Genomic DNA, 20,472 nt, shown 5'->3' on the forward strand with positions numbered 1-20,472 from the left:
GCATCGAACATGTTATTGTTAAAAAAAAATTGGGGGGTCGACGCCCCTTTTACATTATGTGAAATCACCTAAAATAGCGATGTGAATTTCTCACGATATTTCTTGCCAATACATTTTATACAATTGCAAAGCCCGTTTAGGGAGCATGTTGAGCTAGTAGTGCTAAGTACATCTTGCGGACAGTTGAAAAGTTCTGGCTTTGGATCTCAGCTCAGGCGCTCCTGTATGACGTCTGCTTGTTTTCCCCCCTTGTTTACATCGATTTTCTATGGGTACTAAAGCTTCCTTCCGCATACCACAAACATGCATGTTGGTTTCATTGATGACTCTTTGTCCATAGATGTGAATAAAAGTTTGAATAACCGATTGTCTGCAGTGACTGGCAACCAGGAGGTTTACGGGTTTAGAGACTCTTGTTCTGTGTTCTTTGGATGATCGAAGTCTTATCAGTAACAAGTAACAATGTCAATTCACTCGAAAAATGTGGATATATGATTGGCACCGATTGCAGAATCTTTATCACCCTCTGCATGGAGTTCACCATCAATGAGACGATGGTTAGATAGTGATGGAGATGCCATGCATACCATCACACACAATCTGGCACCTGGTTACTGACCCGAAGCTTAAAACAAGCAGTTTCACAGATGCAGTAAAAGCTTTGACACCTTTTATAGCAGAAATTTTATGTGGCAAAAACAAAACAAACACACACAACAAGTGTATTTCAGTGACACTTCTTGAATTGTTTCAAAAAAGACAAACATAACCTGACAAAGAATACTAGCAATCAACAAGCAATGTAAACTATGGACAAGTTGACACATTCTGCTTTACAACTTAGCACATGTGCCTGACTTTTCACAGTGGAAAAACAGAGTCATACAAAAAAAAAAACACCTAACAATCCACAACAAATTGTGATCGTCATCACTCAAAAAACAAACAAAAACAAAAAGGTTTAATTGCACGCAGCACTTTCTCTTAAAAAGACGCAGTTGTGAACAGATGAAATAACAGATGTATAGTTTGACTATATGGGAGCCAAGATTTAGTATAAGTAAGCTCAAAGTATTCATGTCAGACACATTTTAAGTTTCAATTTGTTGAAACATTAAATGTGTAGTTTTGCCTCAAAATTAAACTTCACACAGTGACAATAACTAAGAAGTTGAAATATAACGCACACACACACAGTACTGTATATATGTGTGTGTGTGAGATATAGTGTATGTATAAGACAATGGCAATGCTAAATTTTAATATGGAGTGATGATCAATATTTCCTCCCACCGTACCATGTTCTTTACATAACAAGAGCCAATTTCCGCAAATAAAATCCCAAAATATGTCCAAAGTATGAATAGGTATGGGCATTTAGCACAACACCACACATTCAGGAACCTTCAAATATCCACACCATTAATAAATAACCTTAGGAATTTTCAATATTTCCCAATTTCAGCGCACACAGAAAAGGCAACAGAGTGTTTTATAAAATAATTCCAGACTATTTACATTTTTTTTTTCATTATTACCGACAGTCACATTTGACATCTTCAATTGAAACAGCTTCTTCATTTTTGGTTAATAGGAAAATTAGCAGCTTAAGCATTTAGAATGCAAACCGCCTACGCTTCATTGAAAGAGACCATAACACCTCACAAAACAAAATGTGCGCAACACTCTCTGGAGAGAGGACAGACACACTTTTACTAAGTAAACGAAACCTGAAAGGGATACTTTATATATGTACACGTGCAGCAGTTTCAAGTTAATATTTTGTCTATTATGTAATTCATTTGAATTCAAATTGAAAGCATCTATTTAGTGTGAATCCTGAAAGAATAAAGCCATATAGTTTCCAGCCAATCCGATTAATTAAGTTGACGAGTGAGATTCCACTTTTGATGTGAATGATTCAGCGCACGATGGTCTACACTTTGGAGAATGAGTGGAACAGGAGGTGTACCAGAAATGGTGCTCATTTGTGAGCTACAAACACGTGGACAATCCTGGAACTAATATGTCCGACCTTGCATGCATAATCAAGTCCCTCAATGGCCTAATTTACGAGCGTGGACCCCGCTGGCATTTTGTACAGCCCCGCAAGCGTCACCTGCATTGCCACAGATCGCAAAGGTTTTGAGAAGTCGCGCAAATCTTTCCTCGGCCAGTTCAGCTCCCATTTCGCCGGCTTGTTAAAAATACTCGGCACGGCATTGGTTTTTAATGTCAGCTGCATGCCATGTCCCATCTCAAACTGTAAACCAGTCCTCGTCTATGAAATGTTCACTGCACACGTGTGCCTGCCTGCTTGTGCGACAAAGCTTGCTTAAGTACACGTTTTATAAATATTGTAGAATGACATGCCAGTGTGCACTTTGTTTGCCGTTTCTGGTTGACCTCTTTTTGCACTGCATTATGGCAGTGATTTTCTGTGTATCCGCCTCATTGTCCAATGTGTGCCTCTTCTCCAGCAGTGAGTTGACACACATTGCATCTTGTTGGACCCAACATGGACATAATCATGCGTTGGAAATTTCATTGGGCAGTTTACAGTAGCACAAGACAGCAGTCAGGAATAAATATGTTATGGAAAAGTTGCAAAAGGCTTTTTTTTCCCCCTCCTTTACATTCAGACACGCACAAAAGAAAAGATGTGCAAGAAAGAGCTTTGTCTTCTGAAATTCTTGATTCTGATGACATGTTGAGGGTTTGACTTGGTGGCATACTGCAGGCAGGTATGCCCCACCCAATCCTCCATCTTCATTCATGTAATGTCTAGTGCTTCTTTGGATTGCGCCGAGGTCACAAACAAAGTGACAGCAATGATAAAATAATTCTAGAAAAACAAAAATGGCTTCATTTTCATGCTGGAAAATCAGCAACCAACCAACCATCAAAGTGAATGTCTTTGACATGTTGGGATCATGCAACGTCAATGTCCTCCGTACTCAGCATTTGCCGCTGCAAAAAGAAAAAGACAATTACATTCAACTTTAGAGTCATTGCGCATCACAGGAAATGAAATGGAGACTGCATCTAAAGTGGGAAACGCATAGGGACGGTTACTGAAGTCAGTACCGACCGATTTGGGTACAGCCGAGTTCCGATTTACGTGAAATCTAATGGTACCGTGGGTCAGTGCCTAAGCGCATCCTTGTAAATTGTGGATGTGAGGGGAAGAGTTGGCAATTTTCCATGGTGCACTCGAACGCCGCGAAGCATGCACACATGCAAAATGATGTCCCTCACTCACATACACAAACATTTCATCGCTGTCGTATCCTCTGCGGATGCACGCCATTTCACCGCAGCAAGTCACGAACAATCAAGCGTCGGAAAAATAATTTGTCCCATCCTGGGTTGAGCAGACATGAGCGTGAGCGTTACCTGAAGATGGACATAGCCTTCAGAGTTCCTGCGGATTTGCATCTCGTCCTCGGTGGTCTTCTGGTAAACGGGGTTGATAAAGTGCATGGTGTTGGTGTTCCTCAGTCGCCAGTGTCTCCATAATAACACCGCTCCAAACAGCAACATGATCATGACCACTGCGGAGAGGAAGGAAAGCACGAAGGGGAGGCTTTACATGTGAGGCGAGAAAGGGGAGGCTTGACGTGTAGGATTTTAAAATTACCGATTGGAATCGCGATGTAGAGAGCGGCGGTGTGAGACGACTGCGCCTCTGCAGGCACATCTGCGTGTCTGTTGACTGAAAAAGTGAGAGAACAATACTTTCAGTTATATGGGGTTTATGCCACGGGCCTCTGGCGATCTCCGCGTCTGTTCATCTCGATGTAAAATTTCACTCAAGGCGATCATTAAAGCAATTCCATCCATATCAATATCGTACATTATACTGGGTGACCTTAAAAACACAACCTGAAACAACAGCTTCAATATGAACACAATTTCTGATTCATATTTAATATTATATTAACATTAATTAACATTACTTAAAATACAAATGTGTTTCAAAACATGGCCCAAATTTCATATCATGGGATCAATTGCATCCTTTCACGGTAACTACATATATAAAATTAAGGGTAAAAATATTTGTAATTCATATTATTTTACAAAAAGAATCATTTCCAAATAGGTTCATTATATATTCATTAGAGAAGCAAAATTGCTCAAATAGCGATAACACAAATATGATTTAGCATAACATTTGGTCTGCAAATCTCAAGTCAGAATTAGCACACCCGAATGCAAAATAGAGCAAACAAGAAATAATACTGCTAATGTGATAAATGAAAACAGCTCAACTGACTTTATTTAGTTTTCTCAAATTCTTTCAAATGATTGTATTCATGGATTAATTAGCCTATACCGAATCTGTTTTCAACTGCTGAGAAGATGCTTCAGATCTCAAAAGTAAAAAATTACCACTCGGTACTCAAAATAACAAATAATGTCGCTGATTGATTGGATTGGAGAGTTAATGCACACACATTTCAGGTTTCTATATCGTGCAGTGTACTTCTGATACAAACATCTCTGGCATGCTATTTTTTCCATTTCCTGTATCGACTATTTCTGCTGAAACAATAAGGGACTTAGAGAGGTTTTGTATTTTAATTTGAATATTGACAATACAATTAATATACATTTGACCTTGTTGAAAGAATATGGACCAAATGACTGCTCATAACCTGAAAAACACATAGGTCGGGTCATTTGTATCTTGAGGCATCAGTGTAAACCGTACAAACATTTTAGAAAATCAAATCACAAAAAAAAAAGACCAAAAAAAATCCCGCAGATTTTCATGCTCAAGCAGGGACTTCTGCGACAGTTAACTTCCTAAAAAATAATAATATTCATAATGCTCTGCAATGTAGCATGTGCCCAAAGAATAAACCCTGACTGAGCGGGGAAAACTGTCTTCTGCCATGAGTCACAAAAAGTACTGAAAGCATTTCACAAACTTTGACTCTGCAGGTTTATACCATTGAGGACATACATGAGTGAAGCTACCGCCAGTGTAGGTGTGACGTACCTTGAGCTGGAGTAGAAGGCTGGGCTGCAGGGGAGATGTTGGGTTTCCTGGGGCGGATGGGCGAGGTAGTCATGGTTGTTTCGGCAGCTTTGGCTGTCGTCGTCATTGTTGTTGTTGAGGTTGAGGTTGTTGTTATAACGGCCCGGTGGTCTGGCTCACTCTTGTTGATTATGGTTGGAGGCGTTACTGAACCTGACGCAGAAAGAGAAATTGAGAAAATACGATTTAGTGCCTATTTGATTGGTGAAAAAAAAAAAAATAATAAGATGCCCACCTGCCACACATTTCCTCATATCGGGCGCCATGCTCATGTGATCAGGGCATGCGCAGGTGTATTTCGGCGAGCGCTGGTTGATGACAGGAGCAGGAAGGCAGAGGAACTCACACCCTCCATTTATACTGTTCCCCTCTGTGCACCAGTTGTAACCTACAAGCGAGAGAAAAGTTTAAAGAATCGGACAAAAGTTTTTGTTCCTTTGTGTTGATCTGAACCGTGGTGATTTCGGTGTACCGCTTGGTTGCTTGAGGTTGTGGTAGAGCACGATACCCTCTGGCTGGTACAGGTCAGCGGCCAGCACCGTAATGTCCTCTCCCGTCACTCGGTTGGCACTGAAAACAGCATTGTTGCCCGTGTCCGTCCAAAATACTTTATCCTATTCAATAGCAAAAGCACAACCAAAAAGTGTTTTAACCACTATGTCTGCGTCTCTTTCTGCTGACATGTGATCAAGACATTAGCAATGTATTGAAACCGAACCAAATGAATAAGTAGTGCACACTCAGCATTTCAAAATCGAACTGAGCCACCATCTACAGCATGTATGGAAAGTCCTGGATTTGAAGGAAATGAAAAATGGGCAAGAGAACTAAAAAGTCCAATTATAAATGGAAGGATGTATAGGCAAGTGAAACTAAAGAGCCACTTAGGAAAGGACAGAGCCGACTCTTCCTACTCAGGAAACTGAGGTCTTTTGGGGTTCAGGGGTCACTCCTTAAGACTTTCTATAACTTGGTGGTGGCTTCGGCCATCCATTATGGCATTGTCTGCTGGTCAGGCAGCATCTCGGCCCAAGAACTGAGTCGACAAAAGTAACTCCAGAAGAAAAATGCAATGCACAATGTCAACAAACTTTTTTCGGACATGACTTCTTCACTGACCTCAAAGACAGCCAGAGAGAGGGGATGCGAGAGCTTTTCTTCGCTGAGAATGAGATTATGTCTGGTCCCACCGTTCACATCCACACTGGACAGGGTGTGTATCTTGGAATCCACCCAGTAGAGGCGCTGGTTGACAAGGTCTGACCAGAAACATTGGCTTGGTCACGATGGCTGTTTGCTCATCTTGTGTGCGTTCAAGTGACAAGCGATGGATGCGATCTTACCGAGGGTGATTCCATTAGGCCATGCAATGTTGTCCGTTACCAAGGCAACGCGGTCGGCTCCGTTCAAGCCGCTCTTTTCTATCTTCGCCTCCTCGCCGCAGTCAGTCCAGTACATGAAGCTGACAAAGACATACGATGATTGGAATCGTGCCCAGCGGCAATCAGCAACAAAGCCCTTCAACTCACTTGTTCACAGGATCCACCGTGATGGCTTTCGGCTTCTGAAGATTGTCGGCGATCAGTGTCTTTCTCTTGTGGCCGTCTGTTGTCGCCACGGAGATGTGCCGCAAAGAACTGTCGGTCCAGTAGATGTTGCCGTGGATCCAGTCAACGGCGAGGCCTTTCGGGGCCTCGATCCCATCGCCGATGACCACAGTGGGCTGGGAGGAGTTGGCAGCCGCGTCGATGTCGGAGCTGCGGGGGAGGAGAGTGGGGCTGAGCGATTCATTCAATTCAAATCAACATTGCAGTGAAGTAGATCATTTGTGGTTCATTTGGCTTTTTTTTTTTTTTTGGTGTAAATCTGAACGATAAGACCAAAAAATGTTGGTTAATAAAGCTGATATTTGTTATTGTAATTTTATTGCTTGTTTGTTAAAAAAAATACATGTGAACAGGACCTTGGGAAGGAAAAAAAAAATCACATTAGAGAAAAAATAAAATTGCAATAAATCCCAAAAGCATTATAATACGTTTATAATATTGCATGATCTATGATAAAGTGACTCAATAAAAAAATTAGCTCAACCCTAATGAAACTGTCTTTGGAATAACACCGACTCGAGAAGCCAAATAAAATTGTGGCCCAGCAGATGACTATGACTCTTTGACCAAAGGCAGATGATTGGATGTGAATTTTCACCTGTAGATTTTCTTGAGCGAAAGGTCGGACCAGAAGATGACCTTGTTTGGCATGTCCATGTCCAGAGCCACGGCGTTCTTCAGCCCGCTCACCACACGCATGTACTCACTGCGATCCACCGTCACCTTCCTCACATCATGCCTATTAGTGAAGTAAAGTGTGGGGGTGGTGCCTGGAAAGACAGTTGGGGGGTGGGGGGGGGGGGGGGTGATGACAATATGATAACGTGATCTCCATTTTGGTCCGATTAATTAAATGTGATGCACACATTTTCGAGCATTACCTGAAACAGCTTTGCACTTCTTGCTGACAGGGTCAATCTCATAGCCGTCTTTACAATCACACTTGTAGCTGCCGGGCTCGTTGATGCAAATCTGACTGCAAATGTCGGGCTCTGCACATTCGTCGATGTCTGCGGGTGGTGACGAGGTCAAAAGGCTGCGGTCAGCTTTCATGCATACATCAAGCTTACAGCCACGTTTCCCTGTCGCTCACCTTCACAACCTCTTTTGTCTGCCTTCAATGTGTACCCAACAGGGCAGGAGCAGCTGTAGCCGAGCTTCTGATCGATGCAACCGTGGGAGCACCCGCCATTCCCGACCAAGCACTCGTTGCGATCTGCGGAGACCCACAAAGGCACGCCTATGAACACGACGTTCAATGACTACTTATGAGAGTATAATTATCTTTGTCAAGGCAGACGATGTGACCCAGCTCTTTAATGACTGAAGTCTCCAGTAATGACAAACCTCAAATTACTCTTTCAAACAAACCGGTCAGATTATCCAGCCGATGAGCTGAGACGGTGAACAAAAGTGAGAAAGAGAGCAGCAAGGGGAACACCCACCACACTGTCTGACTGGTTCATCTGAACTGTCTCGACAGTCTCTCTGCTTGTCGCACACCTTGGCCATGCTGATGCACTCGCCGCTGCTACACTTGAACTGAGCGGGGCCATCGCACACGTTTTCTAGGCAGAAGAAGCGCATGCGTGTGAATAAAAGCAGCAGGCATTGTGGGAAGGCCTCAGCCTTGACACGTTATTCTACACCAATATTAGTGTGCGAATGCCGAAACGAACGTGTACTGCCACATCATACATCCGATTTACACTGTTCAACAAACTCCAAAAATTCACGGCTTTCGAGGCTACTGTTTTTCACATGCCTATAGTTTTCCCACAATTAAATATTGTACATTAAAAATTCCTCATTCACTTCCACTGGGACAGACAATGTCAGCATCCCACACCCTTCGATACAATTGAACATGACTTCACATGCTATTTCACCTGGGCTTTGGTGGAGTCGCTTACCCATTAGCATAAGGGTTGGTGGTTTGAATCTCAGCCTCTGACTGTACATTATTATGTAAATGAACAAGGATCTAATTGCTAAAGGGCTCGATATCACCATGACTAAATATAATTCATTTCATATCAAACAACGCCTTTTAATGATCTATTCCACCATTGGCATTCAACATGGAAAAATTCCAGGAAGTTTCCGAAGCATCAAAACGCTTTCCAGGTTGCTAAACAAAACAGTCAGCTTCCACTATTAAAAGAGTTACCTGCATGGCAGTCGATCTCATCGCTGGAGTCTGGGCAATCATGCTCTTTGTCGCACTGACGGCTGCCGTGGATACAAGTGCCGTCGCGACACTGGAACTCATCTGGGGAACAGGTGGGGTGAGCTAAAAAGAAAAAAAAAATGGATGAAATAACAAAAGACTGAGATTAAAATAACAAAGGATTTGCCATGCAATGCTAAAATCATTCTAGTACCACGTTTTTCTAATCTTTCCAGATTTTCGGTTTGGGCCGCAGCAGCTGCACAAATTTAGCTGACTCGCATTTACCTTCAGTCGTTTAAAAATTATCATCAATATTAGCCAAGAAAAACCTTGATCTTGGTTCAATGGTTGCATCACACTTCAGAGAGAGAATTTTGTAAGGCCTTCTGAGGACGTCATAAAAACTAAAATGGTCGGAAAATGCGTTCATTAACTCACTGCAGTTGACTTCATCCGACTGATCGTAACACTCGGCGCTCCCGTCGCAGCGCCAGCCCCCGTTAATGCACTCTCCATCAGCACACTGGAACTCGTGCTCCCGACAAGCCACAACCTCCTTGCGGGGCTGCTTGTCGGCACAGTTCTCCGGCCACTCGTCCGAGCCATCGCTGCAGTCTTTGTCGCCGTCGCAGAGCCAGATATTGGAAACGCACGCCGTGTTGTTGCACTGGAAGGTGAGCGGGCTACAGGTGGGTTTCAGGCAGGAAGCTTCGTCGGAGCTATCCGGGCAGTCGTTGTCGTGATCGCACACGAAGCTGGCGGAGATGCACTCGCCGGAAGCACAGCGAAACTGTTGGCCCGTGCACTCCTTTGCCACTGCGGTTGAGGAGGGAGCAAGAAGTTGGGTGAATGCGAACACTATGCTAACACACTGCTAATCGGGCTAGTTTTCATAGTTACTTGATAGTAGGGGCAATCGACTGAGAAGATAATTCTGCTCACATTTATGTGACACTGCCACAGAAGTATTTGACAATAGTTTATTACTGTGGTTGTTTCATCATTTTTGAGAGAATTATGATAGCGTATTTCAAAATATACAGGCTGTGTGACGTATAATGCGATCCGCACAGAATAAAGCAGCATTTCCCTTTCTGGGATAAGAGAGTATTTTTCAAGGCCAGCTTGTGATGAAGGGGTGTCGTGTCCAAGTGAAAATGCAGACATAATTGTTGAGCAGTCAAAAATGTTGGATTCTGTGGTCATTTGTCAGGTGTGAAAATAGAAAGCCTCCAACAAATGCAGTCAACCGATGAGGGCAGGAGTTCAGGACAGCACACGGAGACGACGTTGGATTCCCACAAAGCCGACATAAACAACTTGACAGTAAGCCTACAATAAAAATGCTTCTAAATTGGGTTTACATTACGACATCCAAAAAAAAGAGCTCGAATTAGAAAGGAAAACCATACTTGCATTGACAAATAATGCAAACTGAACTCTTCTACGTGACCTATCTTGTCCTACTTATTAAAATAAAAAAATATGGTGTGGATTTTACTCTGACGTAGAGCAACCATCCTCACTAGTTGTGAAGATAACTGCTCTATAATTGCTGACCCAAAAAAACTATTCAGGTATACTGTATCTATACTTTGTGCGAAGCAGATAAGTTAGTAACTTACTGCAGTTTTCCTCGTCCGTGCCGTTTTCACAGTCCGCTTTGCCGTCACAGTGCCAGCTCTGCGGTACACACACATGCTGGGGGGCACCACAGCTAAACTCTGACGCTAGACACTTTCTGGCCTCTGTGGAAACAAACAGGAAGGAAATGACTTGACTCATTGAAATGCAATGAACTCGAGGGGAAGATAGGCAGATAGGCAGAAAGCCCCGAAAACACAAACAAAGAAAAAAAAGAAATGAAAGAAAACCCCATCTAGCTAGCTAGACTCGAGTGGAGACTACAAATCTTCTTCATCCGATGACGGGATCCGCGTTTCATTATTTCACTGAAACAACTTTTTCCATCATGGAAAGTAAAGGCTGATAAAAATGTGTTCTCTGGTTTCCTCACACATTCCAAAAACATTCGTGGCAGGCTAATGGAACGCTCTAAATTGTCCCGAGGTGTGTGTGAGCGCAAATGGTTGTTTGTCTCGTGTGTGCCCTGCGATTGGCTGGCATCCAGTTCAGGGTGTACTCCGCCTACTGTCGGAAAACAGGCGGGATAGGCACCAGCACGCCAGCGACCCTCGTGAGGAGAAGTGGATTACAAAATGGATGGATGAAAAGTTTGACACAAGAAGGAGGTAAAAACGTACCGCAGGTTTCTGGCAGTTCGTCGGTTCCATCGCCACAGTCGTCGGTGCCGTCACAAACCCACCTGCGGGTGATGCAACGGCTGTTCGCACACTTGATCTGAGTGGAACTGCATTCATATGCTGCATGTGGATGAAGAAGAAAGAAAATGAGCAGGTTTAACCAATGAGAACATAATCAATACTGCGTGCATGTGGTAGTAACATTAGATTACGTCAACACACACACACACACAATAATACTGATAATATTGTCATGTTTAACTTGGCAAACAGGATCAACATTATAATCAAAAGGTCACTGAACTTCAGATTACTGGAAAGTGTGAAAACCACCTTTTACGATTGGTTTTACCCTGCTACTTCCACTCATCACAATAGCTTTAAAAAAAAAAGTAAAGGTGCAACAACTTATTATCAAATTAATCTGTAATTATTTTGATACATCAATTATAAGGACCCGGTTGAATTTAAAATTGTCCAAAGTCTTTGACATTCAACCTCACGGCAGTACGTTTTCTCAGATGCATTTTTGTGTCGAATCAAAAGAAAACATTTGCGGAAATGTTGAAATGCAGTGGCAAAACCTAACTCTAAGTCATGCAGGACAACTTCAATTTGAACCACTGTCATGCAGCAAACCTTGTAAGAATTAAGTTCAGTGAGACTGCTGAAGTACGACAGCGCGACTCGCCCGAGTTGTCAAGCAATTTGAGAGAAAGCTTCAAGAGTATTTTGTTGCTGAAGATAAGATGAGACAAGAAAACCTTTATTTGTCTCACCATGGAGAAATTCCCATTTTACAGCAGCAAAATTATGAAAGGGAGAAGCAGAAGAACAAAAAGTATATAAAGAAATATAAATTATAAAAATAATATATATATATAAATACATATTTATAATATATATATAAATATACTGTATATACATTTATAATATAAATATACAATTATAAGATATAAATACAAGCCATTGTAAGTAAGTACCAGTACTATTTATTGGATGTTGAAATGTTACCTAAAACATTGCCTGTTCCGGTTTTATGAGGCAATCGTACAATCTGAACGTATAACATCGTGTGGTAGGCTTCACTGTAGTTGTCAGCATGTAAAAATAGCCCCCCAGCTCCACTTTGTTTTTGTTCAACCTCTGAAATGATGTTGCTTTTTTTCAAGTTTTGAGGTCATGCCCTCAGATCGTCACACCGAAGCAAGCCTGCAGCTCAAAGCTTGGTGAACACCAAAATCATTCACGTGCTGCTCACGTGGTCCATTTATTGACATTTGTTCATCAAGGGTATGGGCTTATGACATTTCACTTGTGGAACACACCGCACTGGCCCTTTAAGAATATAAAACGGAGGGAATTCCAGTCACACCACTGGCTGCTGATTGGTGCCACAACAATGTCACCAAGGTAACCAGACGGCAAGTGCTCGCTGACCAATACTGAAACTGAGGAATATTTTCAGATTATCAGAAATCAGATATCAGTTTCTCTTCGCTACTAGCGAAGAGAAACGATTTGATCCAGAAAAAAAACAAAAAAAAAACATTGTAACAAGCCCCCCTTCCTCTGCTTTGAAGCAAACCTCGATCCCACCCACATGTGACGCAAAAGTCGAGCGGGAAGCCTTTTAGCATTTACAGGAATACTTTCCAAAGTGAGTGCAGCTGTTCTGTTAATGTACACTGACAAACAGACCACAACATTTGCAGCAGCTCCAAAACCCACCCTGCCTTCCGCCGAAAAGTCATGCACGACTCAACTCAAGACTGAGGCCTTGTTTCACAGAAAGGAAAAAGCAGACAAGGCCAAGTTGTCATTTTTCATCACTAATCTTCCCCCTGTGGCCTCGTGAAATGGATCAAGGGCCAGAAAAACGACTGAGGACCTAGTTAGCCTCGTGTGTCTCGTACTTACAAAACAGTTGCACCCCAAAACTCACCACATAAAAAAATCATGCTGACGGGACGCTGTCACGTGTGGTCACTGTGGAAACTCTGGGCTCCCATCGTTGTCTTATTTTGTGTTTGAGTGCTTAAGCATCAGTGTTAATCTTATGCCGCTTTCCCATTAACCTGAAAGAGCCCCACGGCACACTACTCTGCTACGCCCGGCCCCAGACCACACGGCCTCTGTTGCTTTTCCATTACAACAAGCTCACGGCAGGATGGGGGCGGGATAAACTGTACTGTGCAAGCTTGCGCTCAACGATTTATTGACACATACAGTGTGTCATAAGATTTTACAAGTGACAAGTCTCGCCAACTGATTTGGGGGGGGGGGGGGGAATTCCCAATATGAATTGCCGTTGCATGATGTGTTGACGTAGCAAAGAGCAGTTGACTAAATGCACAGTGTTCACATAAAGACGAAAAATACACATTTTCTTTATTCTTCACTAAAAACTGTTTGACATTACCATCAATGTAAAAGGGATTCATTAATATGACCTACGGCTACGACCTACAAGCTTGATCATATATTGCATGAAACTCGTATGTTTTATCCAAACAAGGATTGAAACCAACAATTGATCCTATTTAATGCAGCATTGCCTTGCTATTGAAGCTCACATGAAACACATGATTTCCTGTACCGTCTGAAACCACACTTACTGCTTTTTCATTTTGACAGCAGGCTACGTGCTGCTAGCATAAAAGAGTACATCGACTATTGATGGAGGCTATTTAGACCCCACACTTGGAACCTGGCCATATTGCTGCCATTCAAGGTCAAGTGAACAATTCAAACATGCTGAGTCACTTTATAACAGTTATCTGACAGCAGAAACTGACAGAAAAGACGAATGAATGAATGACATGTCATGACACAATACAACCATCCTTCTTTATGGCCTTTTGTGTCCATTTTTTCCCCCAAATTATTTTCAAATGGCAAATGACAAAACTATACAAAGCTGTGGGATTATTAACAGACCACCAAGGTTTTAATTAAAAAGCGCCAATGGATCGAGCACCATGTGGAGCTTGTGGAATTACAACCAACCAACTTGGAAAGAATCTCTGCGTGTTTTTTCCATTCAAAACGTGAGTACACCCCCTTCCATGTGTATTTCCCAACTTGAGGCCGACGTACGTAGCGGGCTTGTTAGATGAATTGGTGGGTGAAACTGCAGGATGTGGCTCAGATGCATGACTCATCATTATTTAACAGAAAACACAGTTAAGGATGCCTTGTGCCTCACTGAAAGGCAGTGGAGTTGTATTGTTTCCTCAAAGCAAATCAGAAAAGCGATGATAATGATGAAAACGTTATGAAATAAAAGTAAGGGTTGAATAATTTAGTCAACTAGTCATCTTTACTACTCTGCATCAAGCGTTGAAGCTTGAAATCAACTAATCATGTTATGGCATCTCGCCTTCCATTCGGTGGACTGCCATTTTTCTGCTGTAGCTGAAATATGCTTTTTGGAGCAAAATGTTTGGCCAACAGGGGGACACAGTGTTCATGCAGTACATCTGCACTGGCCAGAGAGTGTGAAAATAAGATTATGTTGGATGGGTATGTCTCATTAATGACATAAGTGACCACCGACCTGTTTTTGCAGTTTTTCATAATTATTTTGATAGAAAAGCTAAGTCAACAACTCACATAACAGAAATAAGACTAAGAACCCAACGCTCCACCGACGCCTTTAAGCAAGACCTAGAAAAACAAAACTGGACCGAGGTCTACTCAAACGAAGACCCAAATACAGCGTTTGAAGTATTTCAGTCTACCATAATCTCCTTATATGATAAACATTTTCCATTAACTAAAGTCTCCAAAAAGTATAAAGACCCAAGTAAGCCATGGATAACGAAAGGCATAGAAAACGCATGTAAAAAGAAAAACAATTTATATAAATTGTTTTTAAAATTGAGAACTGAAGAAGCAGAAGAAAAATATAAGACCTATAAAAATAAACTAGTAAATATTATAAGAACCAGTAAAAGAGATCATTATCATGCACTATTAGAGCAGAATAAAAGTAACACACAAGAAATATGGAAGATACTTAACCAAGTAATCAGAAATAGTCCTAAAAAAATGGATTATCCAGAGTATTTTATCAATGGCAAAAATACTATTTTGGAAAAAACTGCAGAAATAGCAACTGAATTTAATGAGTATTTTGTCAACATCGGCAGTAACCTAGCAAAACAAATTCCTGATCAAACAAACTTGTTTGAAATAGATAGATATGTAGAAAAAAACTCCTCCACGATGTTCCTTACTGCTGTAAAACAAGAAGTATCAAATATTATAAAAACTTTTAAAAATAAAAAGTCAACTGATTGCTTTAATATTGACATGACAATAATAAAGCCGATTATAGAATATGTAGTGCGACCTTTCACGCACATATGCAACCTGTCATTCAAAGCTGGTATCTTTCCATCAAAAATGAAAATTGCTAAAGTTATTCCAATCTATAAAAGTGGAGAAAGACATCGGTTTACAAATTATAGACCAATATCACTACTACCACAATTTTCAAAAATATTAGAAAAACTATTTTCTCGCAGACTTGATAGCTTTATACAAAAGCATGTGCTGTTAAGTGAGAATCAATATGGCTTCAGGGAAAAACGGACCACCTCAATGGCAGTTATGGAGTTTGTGGAAGCAATAGCCACTAATATAGACAACAAAGAATTTACTGTTGGGGTTTTCCTAGATCTAAAAAAAGCTTTTGACACAATAGATCACAGTATATTAAAAAACTAGAAAGATTTGGCATTAGAGGTGTATCTTATAAATGGATAAAAAGTTATTTAGAAAACAGATATCAGTACGTGCAACTCAACAATAAAAAAACGAATCAACTGAAAATCACTCACGGAGTTCCTCAGGGGTCAGTGCTTGGTCCAAAACTATTCATCTTATATATAAATGATATCTGCAAGGTCTCAAAACAATTTAAATGTGTCCCATTTGCTGATGATACAACTTTTACTGTTCTGGAATAAATCTGAAATAGCTCCTGACAACCGTAGAAAACGAATTAAACAAATTAAAAAACTGGTTCGACAGAAATAAATTGTCACTTAACCTGAAAAAATCGAAGTTAATTGTTTTTGGCACAAGACCAATCAAACACCAAGCTAAAATTATGGTAAACTCAATTGAGATAGAAAGAGCGTATGAAACCAAGTTTCTCGGATTAGTAATAGACTCAAAACTATGTTGGAAGCCACATATCGATAACGTAAAAAGAAAAATAGCCAAAACCGTAGGGATCCTCTACAAAACCAAGGAAGTGCTAAATAAGAGATCTTTGTACACATTATACACTTCATTATTATTACCATATACTGTGTGGAAATATGGGGAAATGCCTGCAAAACAAACACACTCCCTATTCTCAACCTACAAAAAAAAGCAATTCGAATTATTAATAGATCAAAATATACGGAACCCACAAATCCACTATTTATCAAATTAAATACGATGAAATTTTATGACCTGGTTGATTTTAAAATCGCCCAATTAATGTACAAAGCACACAATAACCTGCTCTGCCAAAACATTCAGAAGTTTTTCGAAATTCGAGAAAGCAGCTATGATTTAAGAGGTACCAACTTATTCAAAAAACTCAAAACAAGAACAAACATCAAGCACAGAAGTGTATCTATCAAAGGTGTTAATCTGTGGAATAATCTCGAAACGGACCTGAAAATGAGTAAATCGCTTGCTGAGTTCAAAAACAAATTCAAAAAAATAGTACAAACAACCTACATCAATCAGAGTTAAAATGATAAATTCAAAACATTAAATATAATGATAAATATAATGATAAATCAGAACTAAGTTGATAAATAGAGAAAGGTATATAAATATCCATTATGAATACAAGAGAAAATTGACACGAGTGTCAGGGTGTGGAAGTATATAATTCCGATACAAACCAAAAGTTGTAAAAATATCACGGTTAAGGGTAAAGCATGAGCCTTAATGGAGACTTCTTTCTTCTCACTTTTTTCTTTTCTGATTGATATAAAAATGATTTATTAGATACAATCACATAACGGGGTAGGACTAGATAAGTTTTTTACTTCTTCCTACTCCCTTGAACATAATAACTGTGTTGAATGAAGATTGATTTCTTTCTTTTTACTTTTTTTATCTACCTTATTTTCTGTCAAATTATTACTGTATATATGTTTTATGTTCAATAAACAAACAAACAAAAAAAGAATAGCGGTTAGCCTCACTAGCGTTGACTATTTGATCGCCGAGCTTCTTAAAATATTCATTCCAGAGGTACACATGGTCTGGCGGTGAGGAACAGTGTTAGCGGCGTGAAATTAAGGCACCAGCTTGGTCAGCAAAATGCTATGTCCAACAATGTACCAGCAACAACCGTTTGATAATGAGACCTTTTTTCATATCATAACACACAGTGTCGCTGTACAACACTGTGTCATAACACTTGAGATGAGAACGATGGCTGAAAGAGAAAAATGGATCGGATTCCCACCGATCACAACTATATTTACCGTAATGGTAAGCAGTATATTTAATCCTTTGTTTCTAAATAGTTTCTAGGGTTGTTCGTCAAAATATGTCCTTATGTGAAATGATATAAGAATATCAAACCAATTATGAAGGGGAAATACACTCTCTCAGCTTGATGTCATTGATGACAAAGCAAAAAGTTAGTTAGATTTGTCAAAAATGATCACGTAACATTCCACTTAACACCTTTTTCAATAAAAAATGGACACGACTGATTTATAGGGTTAATACACATGCTCATATTCAACACAATAACACACGTACTCGTAAATTCTCTCTCACACATTATTTTGGCCCACAGAGAAATTCAGACTTTCTACTATTTCCATGTACCAATCATGACGCAGGAAGCTACACAGCCCCGCCTACCGGAAGCCCAAAAACTGAGTGGCGAAATCATTCATTTCTTTTTCTTTTCTTAAATCACATCTTTAAAGCACTAGCGGAGTTACGTTTTCTAGTACCCAGAATATATATATATATATATTAGAAAAAAACTACTTATTCTATTCATCTATTAACATGAACGCAACTAGTACGAACAAGTGACATTAACGATGTGTGCGTGTGTGTCAGGCTCTCACCCGTTATTGCCGAGCAATTAATAAGCATCAGGAGGCACGAGCACAGTCGCCACATATCCGACACTCGCTAGTTATTCCCCACTCGAACGAGGCGAAATGTCACTGCTGCTTCCAATGGAGGACGGGGCGAGGTTACCGGTACACTGCAGCAGGGGAGCTCTGGTGTCTGGCGGCGCGTAAGCAGCAAAAGCGTCACTGAGAGCCTTGGCGCAATTTAAATATTCCAACCAAGACAGCCGAGAGGGCGGAGTTTCAGCAGTGGCGTGATCTTTGAAATCGGACACCAGGGCCCTCCCTTGGGGAGGAGGCGAGGAGTTGGCAATGGCAACCTTGAAGCGTACGTTTTTCTCGTTACGCACCAAATGAATAGTCTCTATTGTCATTGTTATACAGTAGTGACAGCGAAATTGTGAAATGAGTCCACAAATAATCTCACACACAAATGCACGAACGCATACATTGTTACCAGGGGCGAGTCTAGGTTCAGAGGTTTAGGGCAGGTACAGCCCCAACTCTTTTTCTCTCCGGGTGGTAAAGTGGGGCTTGATTGACACGTAAAGGGCTAAGAAAATAACTGAAAATGTATTTTAAACAACAAAATACTGGAGGGGATTAATTGAGACTGCACAGATTTCTGACACGGCTGGAACACCCTCTAGTTCCGGTGTAGCACTGCCTTGTTTCACCTGGGCTGAGCTCACAGCCATGTATGATCAATGTCACAGTTTTGTATATGTATTTATATTTTAATCTGATTTCATTTCCACCTTTATGAAAAGCACAACACTTTTGGGAAAAGCGTAAATTAGTCATCATCAGGTACAGTGCCAAGTTGTTTTACCTCCCAGGGCTAAGGGGAGGCTTGCCCGATATGTAGCTAGCCATCTTGGCAAATCAATTGAAGTACATGTGCAATTACTCGAGCAGCACCTTTCATTGGTGAAACATTTTAAACCATTTCCTTCTGCAGCAACTCCTCGAATTCATTTAAAAAAAAAACACCTTATCCTGGAAGTGACTCATACATCTGTTTCGCAATAAGAGTCAATTTGTTGCCAACAATTAATATTTCATGAGCCTTAGCAACATTTCCGAATCGTTTTAGTTTGTGAGCTGTGAGTTCGGCAAAGTTGGCACAATGAGTGATTTGCACAGAGAAGTCAAGAACGCCAAGCTCACTCCTGGGAGGTATTCCTTGAATGGTGAAATACCTGCTGGATTACATATTTCAACACTACCTCAACCACCCACTTAACTTAAGGCTTGCATGTGTGTGTGTGTGTCTACACTGAAGGGATTCCAAAGAGACATTTCTTTTAGTGGACTTGAAATCCCTTGTAGTGCCCCTGTGTGCATACATGTGTGAGGATGTGTGAATTTGTGTGAGTTTTTTTATTTTATTTTAATTAAGGGTGTGATGCTCAGTAACACGCTGGGTCAGAAAACCTTTCTGACCCAACTCAACCATTTTTATCCAGGCTTGGGACCAAGAGTGACTAGAAATGGGCAAACAGCATTTTGCCAGCCATCGTCAACATTTGCTAAGAATGTTCCATTCAATTTACTTCCATTAAAAACTGTCCAAAATGGCAACCTGCTTCTGCTCTTCAACCCAAACTGCTGAGTCAAAATAATGAACATAAACTTGGGTAGAAGGGGAAAAACAATCCATATGTGAGCATATTGTGTCCTTGAAAATATTATTGTTGTGTAAAGTATTATTTTTACACTTGTATGTCTGTTCAGAATGTTAAAATATTACTTGACGAAAAATGCATGTGCACATTGCTAATTCCAGAATGTGCAAATCCGACCAACTCAGCAAGCATTCCACAACAGATTGTGTGTGACCTGACCTCTTCAAGCCTGCTTGATCGTTCCGTTTGTCTGAGAGCACACCCTTGCGGTCAAATAGAGTAATTCCATCTGTCAGATGTGCATCGAATGGATTTAGAATGTTTACTTTATATTCACGGCGGCCCGGTATCCAGTGGTTAGCACGTCGGCTTCACAGTGCAGAGGTACCGGGTTCAATTCCAGCTCCGGCCTCCCTGTGTGGAGTTTGCATGTTCTCCCCGGGCCTGCGTGGGTTTTCTCCGGGTGCTCCGGTTTCCTCCCACATTCCAAAAACATGCATGGCAGGCTGATTGGACGCTCTAAATTGACCCTAGGTGTAAGTGTGGGCGTGAATGGTTGTTCGTCTCTGTGTGCCCTGCGATTGGCTGGCAACTGATTCAGGGTGTCCCCGCCTACTGCCCGAAGACGGCTGGGA

At 41.0% G+C, this 20,472-nt stretch overlaps 1 protein-coding gene across 1 annotated transcript; it reads right to left on the reverse strand.

Moving 5' to 3' along the window:
- Positions 1–656: 656 nt before the first annotated feature.
- On the reverse strand, positions 657–18,382 carry ldlrb (low density lipoprotein receptor b). Its single transcript, XM_086119805.1, has 18 exons — positions 18,201–18,382; positions 11,092–11,211; positions 10,453–10,575; positions 9,266–9,643; positions 8,825–8,947; positions 8,100–8,222; positions 7,748–7,870; positions 7,536–7,664; positions 7,253–7,424; positions 6,577–6,804; positions 6,391–6,509; positions 6,167–6,306; positions 5,520–5,661; positions 5,283–5,435; positions 5,009–5,200; positions 3,641–3,715; positions 3,397–3,554; positions 657–2,970 (listed from the first exon to the last, which is right to left on the reverse strand). Exons 1-18 carry the CDS (start codon positions 18,253–18,255, stop codon positions 2,932–2,934), a joined length of 2,592 nt encoding a protein of 863 aa, XP_085975931.1. The 5' UTR covers positions 18,256–18,382; the 3' UTR covers positions 657–2,931.
- Between the last annotated feature and the right edge of the window lie 2,090 nt (positions 18,383–20,472).

This window comes from Hippocampus guttulatus, chromosome 9, assembly GCF_054856545.1.
Source record: "Hippocampus guttulatus isolate MCC_2025c chromosome 9, RoL_Hgut_1.0, whole genome shotgun sequence".
NCBI classification, from domain to species: domain Eukaryota; kingdom Metazoa; phylum Chordata; class Actinopteri; order Syngnathiformes; family Syngnathidae; genus Hippocampus; species Hippocampus guttulatus.

Excerpts from the sequence above, each read along its gene's own strand:
- ldlrb (XM_086119805.1), bottom strand. The coding sequence starts at position 18,255 with ATGTGGCGACTGTGCTCGTGCCTCCTGATGCTTATTAATTGCTCGGCA. Across the intron at positions 9,644-10,452 it reads CACGGACGAGGAAAACTGCA|TGGCAAAGGAGTGCACGGGC; the intron begins GTAAGTTACTAA and ends CCTCAACCGCAG. Across the intron at positions 7,425-7,535 it reads GAAGTGCAAAGCTGTTTCAG|GCACCACCCCCACACTTTAC; the intron begins GTAATGCTCGAA and ends CTGTCTTTCCAG.